The sequence below is a fragment of the Myotis davidii genome, unplaced genomic scaffold (assembly GCF_000327345.1).
Source record: "Myotis davidii unplaced genomic scaffold, ASM32734v1 scaffold355, whole genome shotgun sequence".
Taxonomy (NCBI): domain Eukaryota; kingdom Metazoa; phylum Chordata; class Mammalia; order Chiroptera; family Vespertilionidae; genus Myotis; species Myotis davidii.
The window spans coordinates 1,280,385-1,289,120 of record NW_006286818.1 but is presented as its reverse complement, the minus strand read 5'-3'; the positions used below and the strand labels follow the sequence as shown (position 1 = coordinate 1,289,120).

General features: G+C 49.1%; 1 protein-coding gene and 1 long non-coding RNA gene across 4 annotated transcripts in view; one reads left to right on the top strand and one right to left on the bottom strand.

Moving 5' to 3' along the window:
- Positions 1-1,138: 1,138 nt before the first annotated feature.
- On the bottom strand, positions 1,139-5,607 carry LOC102758239. Its single transcript, XR_435389.2, has 3 exons — positions 5,481-5,607; positions 3,899-4,139; positions 1,139-1,331 (listed from the first exon to the last, which is right to left on the bottom strand). It is a non-coding gene; the product is annotated as an uncharacterized LOC102758239 (long non-coding RNA).
- Positions 5,608-5,623: 16 nt separating this feature from the next.
- CCDC84 (coiled-coil domain containing 84) overlaps positions 5,624-8,736 on the top strand; it is an 11,676-nt gene continuing 8,563 nt past the window's right edge. For all 3 annotated transcript variants that reach the window (XM_015560659.1, XM_006758709.2, XM_015560658.1), the window contains exons 1-3: positions 5,624-5,817; positions 5,945-6,108; positions 6,478-6,576. In XM_015560659.1, the coding sequence (XP_015416145.1) occupies positions 5,698-5,817; positions 5,945-6,108; positions 6,478-6,576 (383 nt within the window). In that variant the 5' untranslated portion in view covers positions 5,624-5,697. The remainder of the gene's footprint in view (positions 5,818-5,944; positions 6,109-6,477; positions 6,577-8,736) is intronic.

The following is an 8,736-nucleotide window of genomic DNA, read 5'->3' as shown; positions in this document are numbered from 1 at the left end:
GGGGGGGGGGGTGATGATGCTTCTAAGAGGCACAAGGGCATGTCAAGGAGGTGGGAAAGAGCAGGGAGGGGATGGGAAGAGGAGTGACTGGTGCCAAGGAAAAGAACAGACACACAGACGCCTGTTAGAGCAAGTGGAGAACTGCCGTTCCCCAATCTGCCTGCGGATGCTCTGTGCTGATTCCCTCCACCTGGACTGTCCGGCTGCCAAGCTCTTTGTTTTTGGTTAATCCTCACCAGAGGATATTTTTTCCCATTGATTTTTAGAGATAGTGGAAGGGAGAGGGAGAGACAGAAAGAGAGACATCGAGGCAAAAGAGACACATCAATGGGTTCACTCCCCCACGTACCCCCACTGGGACCAGGGATCGAGCCTGCAACTGAGGTACATGCCCTTGACCGGAATCTAACCCGAGACCCTTCAGTCTGTAGGGCAACGCTCCAACCACTGAGCACACCGGCCAGGGCTGGATGCTAGTTTTATGTGGCATCCCCTGGAAGAATGCGGGGAGGACCCAGGGCATCAGTGCCGTTCACTCTGGGCCAGAACCCAGCACTCCGCAACCAGAGCCCCTCTCCTACCTCCCTGGTCTATACCACTCCCACGCAGGAGAGGGCATCGTCTGCTCGGACCTTAATCTGTCCACTTCATCTGCACTCTGCACATCCTCATCCCTGTCCACGTTCTGGCCAACGTCTGCTTTAAGTCACAAGTGCATCCAAAAGAGCAACAGTTCTGCAAGAAAGAACCACACAGCACAGCCTTTGTGGGAAAGTGATGCTGAGAAAAATCTGCCACCCCCCATTTCACCCCCAATCGAATAGTGTGCTCCTACCCTCACGTCCTGTTTTTCGCTCATTCAACAATGATTTGTTTTCAGTTTTCAATGTGCCAGGCCCTTTGCCAGGTGCCAGGGACATGGTGAAACCCAAAATGGGTCCTCCCGCCGTTTTCATCCAGGCTGAAGCTGGGGAGAAAAGGTGTCAAGGACAGTGGGAAATAATTGAAGAAATGACATAACCTGATTTTATTTTAAAAATCATGCTTAGCCACTTGTCCAGTTGGTTGGAGCATTGTCCTGTGCACCAAAAGGTTTTGGGTTCGATTCCCAGTCCCTGGTCAGGACACATATGGGAGGCGACCAATCGATTTTAAAAATAAGATCCTATCTAGCCACTCACTGACAGTGGCTTGTAGGGTGCCAACACAGAAGCAGGAAGACCTGTGGAGAGTTGCTGGCAGTAGGCCAGGTGTGCCTACGCAGTGGCAGTAGAAGTGAAGAGAAGCATGCTGATTTGATGATGAATGTTGGAGGTAGTATTGACGGGATGCTGGAAGAGAAAAAAATGACTCAGGTTTTTTTGGTTTTGTTTTAATTTGCTTTTATTGATTTTAGAGAGAAAGGAAGGGAGAAGGAGAGAGCGATGGAAACATCAATATCCATTGGCTGCCTCCTGCATGCCTCCCCGCCCCCAGGGGGAAATCAAGCCTGTAACCCAATCGTGTGCCCTGACGGGGAATCAAACCAGTGGCCTCCCGGTACAAGGATCAAACACTGAACGACACTGGCCAGGTAAGACTCAGATTTTTGGTTTGAGTAATGGGGTGAATGAGGAGAGAAAACCTGTAAGAGCAGCAGGTTTTTAAGCAGTTTTGTTTAGAATCTGAGAAATCGGGGTGGTTATGTCAAGTAGGTAATTGTTACTAGTGTAAGTCAGAGTTGAGACGATACGTCTGAGCTGAAGGTATAAATACATTTGAGAGTCATCAGGACATAGATAGTATTTACAGAAAGATATCCACCTTACATTTTTGGAGTAAAAAAACAAACAGCAAACAGTATGCTCGATATGGTTTTAAATGTGACAGAAATTACTGTTCATAGCAACTTAATTCAACAAACATGTATAGAAGACCACTTTATGTTAGTTCTAGGGATTCAGACATGAACAAGGCAGGTCCCCACACTTGGAAAGCTTTTCTCTTTGTTTTAAAGAACTTACATGGCCCTAGCCAGTTTGGCTCGGTGGAGAGAGCACTGGACTTTCAGTTCCCGGGTTCGATTCCAGTCAAGGGCACGTACCTTGGTTGCAGGCTCCTCCCTGGCCCAGGCCCTGGTCAGGGCGCGTGCAGGAGGCAAAACAATCTACGTGTTTCTCTCACATCGATGTTCCTCTCTGTCTTTCCCTCTCTTCCACTCTCTCTAAAAGATCAATGGAAAATATCCTCAGGTGAGGATTAACAAAAAAAGAAAGAAAAAGAACTCTTATTGATTTTACTAATAGAAAGGGAGGAAGGGAGAGAGAGAGACACAGACACATTTATGTGAGAGAGATACACCCATTGGCTGCCTCCTGTATGAGCTGCAGGGATAGAACCCACATTCTAGGTATGTGCCCTGGTTGTTCTGGTACATGGGATGATGCTCCAACCAAGCCACACTGGCCAGGGCTAAACAATTTATTGATTTGAAGTGTATAATTCAATATTTTTAGAATATTCACTGGGTTGTACAACCTTCAACTTAAGTTTATTGGATTTTTTTTCATTTATCCTATTTATTATAGAAAACCTAAAAGCCTTGGCAGGATTGCTCAGTTGGTTAGAGCCTCACCCCGATACACCAAGGTTAAGGGTTCCATCTCCAGTCAGGGCACATACAAGAAGCAAGCAATGAAAAGCTTATGCTTTCATAAATGGAACAACAAGTTGATGATTTTCTCTCCCCTCACTCTCTAAAATCAATTTAAAATTTTTTAGAAAACACAGAAAGTCTTATTAGAAAAAAATTACATACAGACAACTATATTAATATGTTGGTGTATTTTTCCCAATATATTTTCTTTTGCACAGTCTTCTAAATGAATATTGTTTTTCTGTATACCTTTTTTCTAATACCATAGTTTTATATCCCATTTTCACATTATAAATACTTACCTACATTGCTATAAACATTTTTTATAACTGTTTGAACACATTTACTGAACACATTACCAGTCAATGATCTAGACAGTATTACCTAAGTGATACTCTGAATAACCTAAGAGATTATTCTCATTACCAACAAAAATATTGATGCACTAAAAGCTTAAGTAACATTCCCTAGTTGGTGTTGCTCAGTGGATAAAGCATCGGCCTATGGAATAAGAGTCCTGAGTTCAATTCTGGTCAAGGGCACATACCCAGGTTGTGGGCTTGGTCCCCGGTCGGGGGGTGTGCAGGAGGCAACCGATCAATGATTCTCTCTCATCACTGATGTTTCTGTCTCTCTCTCCCCTCTCCTCCTCTTTGAAATCAATAAAAATATATTTTAAAAAAAAGCTTAGGTAACAGGTCCATGTTCATACAGGTAGTAAGTGGTAGGACAATAAACATTACAGAACCAATTGCATAATATTCCAATATTATGACCCAGTTTTCTCAACCATGTTGCTATTGTTGGACATTCAAGCTATTTCTAATGTTTTGCTACTGTAAATAAAGTTTGATATCTTTTCTCTTTTCTGTCATTTTCTCCTTTAGTATTTTATCCTTAAATAAATTTCCGAGAATGAGAATCACTCTGTCAAGTGATGTGAAGCTTTTTAAGGCTCGTGATGCAACGCTTTCCCCAGAGGCTGAGCTGAGCCTCGGCCATCAGTACTGAGAGCCAATTTCACAGCAGCCTCACGAGCATCATGTTTTGTTTTTAAAGTCTTTGTTAATTGTTGCTTTAACTTTACATTTCTCTTATTTCCAACAATGTTGGGCATTTCGTTATATTTGTGCATCAGTTTTGTTTCTTCTTCTGGGCATAGTCTGACGTCATTAATAGGGGTTTTCTAAAAACAAAGAACCCATTCCAGCTTCTTTTTTTTTAAAAAAAAATTGAATTATGTAAAGTTGACTGTGTATATACCTGCAGACACTGTAGCCCACCAGGTGAGTACTCCGTACTCCTAACAAATCTCAGGGATTTGTGACTCTGGGCCACTTCTGCCTGCTCATCCTTTAAGTCAGATCTGTGCTAGGCCCCAGGCTTCTGTGGAGGAACTCTGGAGTGGAGGTCAGGACCTGAGGACTTCAGCCTTGAAAAGAAGCAGCTCACCTTCGGCCCACCCTAGGGCTTAGGAGCAGGACAGACAGGATGGCTGCTGATGCTAAGAGAAGGGTTTGCAAAGAATGAGTAAAAATTTCGCTGGACTGACACGTGTACAGCTTGAAAATTCTGCTCACCCTCAGGAATGATTTTGTAGCCTTTACAGGTTCCCCTTTACCGCTTCACAGGAGTGATGCTCACAACGCCCTCTGGGCATGGCTGTGATCACGTCTTAGATGATGGCCGCCTTTAGCTTGTGCTCGGGCTCAAGGTGCTGCCTCCCGTGCTTAGCACCCCTGCAACCTTACACAGTTCCTTCCTTGCCCAGCCTCAGTTCTCCTGCCTGTAAAATGCCCGTAACAATAGTACACCGCAACCCTGGCCTGTAGCTCAGTTGGTTGCCTGTTGATCCCCAGTCAGGGTACACACAAGAAACAACCAATTTCGGTCTCTCTCTCTCTCTAAAATCCTATATTACAAAACCCTAATATGCAAATCAACTGACCAGCTGATGACACGCACTGACCACCAAGGGGCAGACGCTCAAGCAGGAGCTGCCCCTAACCAGCTTGAGTGCCCCCACAACCCCCAGAGGGAGATGATCCTATGGCTGGGAGCGGTGCCAGGCCACCAGGCCGCCAGCCAAGGCGGGTGCCAGTGGGACATCCCCCACCCCATTGCCCTGCCCGCCGGTCACCCCAAAGATGGCCCTGATCACCAACCAGGCCTAGGGACCCAACCTATATATTGGAAACAGTCGCTTAGATTTAAAAATCAAAACCTGGTAAGACTACTCTAACACTGAGAGAAACAGGATGCAGCGATGCCATGCATGGGCTCTGGCTTGCACCTGTTGTGGCCAGCCCTGATTCTGTCGTTTATAACTGTGAGACAAAGCCAGTTAACTTAACTTCTCTCTGCTTCAGTTTTTCCACCCATAAGATGGGGGCAATGGTACCACTGCCTCAGAAGGATCATGTTATGCACTACTTTTTATAATCAGGGCAAAAAAAATGTAGCTGCCCATACAGCAGCAATAGGCCTTTCACCTGTGTGAAAAGTGTGGTCACGGGCGCGTGCAGCGTCCCTGACTGCGAGAGGGGGACTGCGAGAGGGACGTCCCAGGCCGGTTTAGGCCCGACATCCCCGAGGGGCGCAGGCCAGGCTGAGCATTTCACGCACCAGGCCTCTAGTAAGTAAATAGATCATTCTAAGAAACAGCGGCAGCCATATAGGGTTCCGTGAGGATCACTGCGGCAGTTCGGGCGGAGCGCTGGACACACGTGAGCACCCTGCGTTACTAGGTCAGGTCTGCTGCGTCGCCCAATAGGGGTGTCAACACCCCGACGTGTGTGTGGTTTTCGACCCGCAGTGCCGCCTGCTGGCGAGCTCCTCCCCGCACCTGCACGCCATCCCCTTTCCCGGCCTTTTGTGGCTCCTTTTTCTGGCGGCTTCCGGGCTGGGCGGCACCAGGGGCTATTGCGGCCCACAGCGCATGAGCGGAGGGGAGCCGGGGGGAGGGGCCGCGCAGTCGCACACGGGCCCGCCCCGCCCCCAGGGGTGAGGGGTCACGGGTTGCGTAGGACCCGCAGCGCATCGCTTTCCCACGCCCCGGGCCGATGGCGCCCGCGCAGCGCTGCCCTCTGTGCCGCCAGACCTTCTTCTGCGGCCGCGGGCACGTCTACAGCCGCAAGCACCGGCGGCAGCTGCAGGCGGCTTTGGACCGGCTCCTGCCCCAGGTGCGGGCGGGCGGCTTGGGGACGGGCGGGCAGACCAGTGAGGACCCGATGGGATTGGGGCGTCTCGCTCGGGGGCCCCACTCGGGCTCCCACTTGGCCTCCTCCGGTCATCCCGCCTCTCCCGCAGGTGGAGGCCGCCCGCAAGGCCGTCCGCTCGGCGCAGGTGGAGCGGTACGTGCCCGAGCACGAGCGGCGCTGCTGGTGCCTGTGCTGCGGCTGTGAGGTGCGCACACACCTCAGCCACGGGAGCCTGACGGTGCTGCACGGGGGGCTGCTGGAGCACCTGGCCAGGTGAGGTCCGGCCGGGGGCCTCCGCGGGCCTGTCCGCCTGCACCCGTGGGAGGAGGATCCGACCCGGGGGATGGATGGCCACCCCTAGAGGTAGCCTCCCCTAGGCTAGGGCTGCAGGGTCCCAGCGGTGTGGGGGGGTCTCGCTGGGAAAGCCAGCAGGGCGGCCAGCTCGAAGTCACCCCCCCGTCACTCACCTCCTCAGGTTCTCACATTGTTATTTGAGGATGGAGACCGGACATCTAGAAGATCTGACTATTTCCCGGCCAGCCTTGCCAGATGTCAGCTGGCATTACTTACCTAGCGCCTGGCTAATATCTGAGCAATAGTCTATAATCTATCATTGAGATTATCCATATTCTCTATTCCCAGCCCAGAGCATAAGAAAGCAACAAACCGATTCTGGTGGGAGAACAAGGCTGAGTTTCAGATGAAAGAGAAGTTTCTCATCTCCCCTCAAGAGTATGCACAGTAAGTCGCTGCTTATGAAGGATGAAGTGGCAGAATGTGAATTCTCTGGGTCTGTGCCAAGTACTAGAGCTTCCTCTTAGTAGGAAAGTTTAGTAAAGAATGTGTGTCTGTTGTCTTCAAAGGACTCATTACTCTAGGTACTATATTGGACACAAAAGAAATGAGACACGTCTTTGAGAGGTGTATAATCTAGTTGGGGATGGGATTTAGCAAATAGAGAACATTAGGTAGTAAAGGTTGACTCTAATCAATTAAGTGTGGCACAATGAATACAAGTGCCCACCCAGTACCCACTTTTTTTTTAAATTTTCTTATTGATTTCAGACCCAGTACCCACTCTTAATAGTTTTAGACTCTCTCAGCCTCTGGAGGACCCTTAGAAACGGAGGTGCGGGAAACTGGTCAGCCCAGAGGGAGTGTGAGTGCTGGCTGCCTCCAGGAAAGGTCACAGGCAGCCGCACCACACCACCTGTATTGGGACCATATTGAGATTATGGATATGGAGCCCTTAGAGAAAAACTCATGATATCTCTTGGTATCTATTATTCCTTTCTACTCAGTGTGGAGGATAATGAGGGAATGATCAGAAATGCTTAAATCCACCCTAGCTGGTTTGGCTCTATGGATAGAGCGTCCGCCTGAAGGGTCCTGGGTTCAATTCCAGTCAAGGGCACATGCCCAGGTTTTGGGCAGGATCCCCAGTAGGGGACGTGCAGGAGACAGCCAATCAATGATTCTCTCTAATCATTGATGTTTCTCTCTCCCTCACCCTTCCTCTCTGAAATCAATTAAAAATATATATTAAATAAATAAATAAATAAATAAAATAAAGACCCAACACTTAAAAAAAAAGAGAAAGAAATGCTTAAATCCCACTACCTCCTTTCACACCTGTGGTTCAGACTAGGCGATGGGAATCTGAGGCCAGAAAGCACTCACGTCTCATTACCCAGCCACATAGGGTTTTTGAAGGATAGTTAAGCAGAAAAGTTTATGATTGAGAATTATGAGGACAGACTCTTGGAATTTATTTAAATACTAGAGGCCTGGTGCACAGGATTCATGCACTGGTGAGGGGCATGGCCTGCAGGGAGTGGGCACTGTGGGAGCACACTGACCTCCAGGGGGCAGCCCCTGCATTAAGCGCCTGCCCCCTGGTGGTCAGTGCATCATAGCAACTGGTCAACTGGTCGTTCTGCCATTCAGTAGCTGGGCTTTTATTATATAGGAGGATAGTTTTGACTTTTAACTGTATAAATTTTGTTGTTAATCCTCACTTGCTATTTTTTGCATTGCTTTTCAAAGAGGGTGGGAGGGAGGGAGAGAGAAACATGGATGGCATATCAACTGTTGCCTCCCGCACGTGCTCCACCAGAGGGCAGGGAGCGAACCCCCAACCCAGACACATGCCCTTGACTTGGAATACAACCTGCAACTCCAGTGCATGGGCTGATGCTACAACACTGTACCGCACCAGCCAGGCCTAATCTTATACATTTTAAGACCACACATAAGACTAGACAGGCCGAGCCTGACTGACCAGTAATGATAAAATGAGCCACTTTTAGGTTTAGACAGTTTATGACTTACATAGCAAAGGGAGTAAGCCCAAGGTGCCAGCCTCCCAGGTCCTTGTCCAGCTTGCCAGAAAGGACCACACTGAAACAAAGGGCTGGGGGACCTCAGCATGAATGTGGGGAGTGGCTGGGAGCCAGGTGTCAGCTGAAGCTGCAGCTGCATGGCTCTCAGGTTGCAGCTATGCTCTGAGAGGGCAGGACAGAAAGCCTGGACCTCATCAGAACCTCGGGGTTGGTGAGAAACTGTCTCATGGCAGCCTCCCAGGGAAGAGAGGCTGGAGATGGCCTCAGTGTCTTCCAGGCCTCCTGAACTCTTGTGTTCTGGGATCACACAGGCATTCAGTCAAGGCTGACAAACTGCAGTTCAAGGCTTTGCCTGTGCCGCTACATGCAGGGCTGCTAGGGCCCCGTGGGAGAGCTGTTCCCCCACAAACTAAAATTTCATTTAGAGCCCTGGCCTGTTTTCTCAGTGGTTAGAGCATTCGCCCACACACCAAAGAGTCACGGGTTCGATTTTTGGTCAAGAGCACGTACCTTGGTTGCATGTTCCTGAGCCCCAGTGGGATATGTTGCGGGGGGGGGG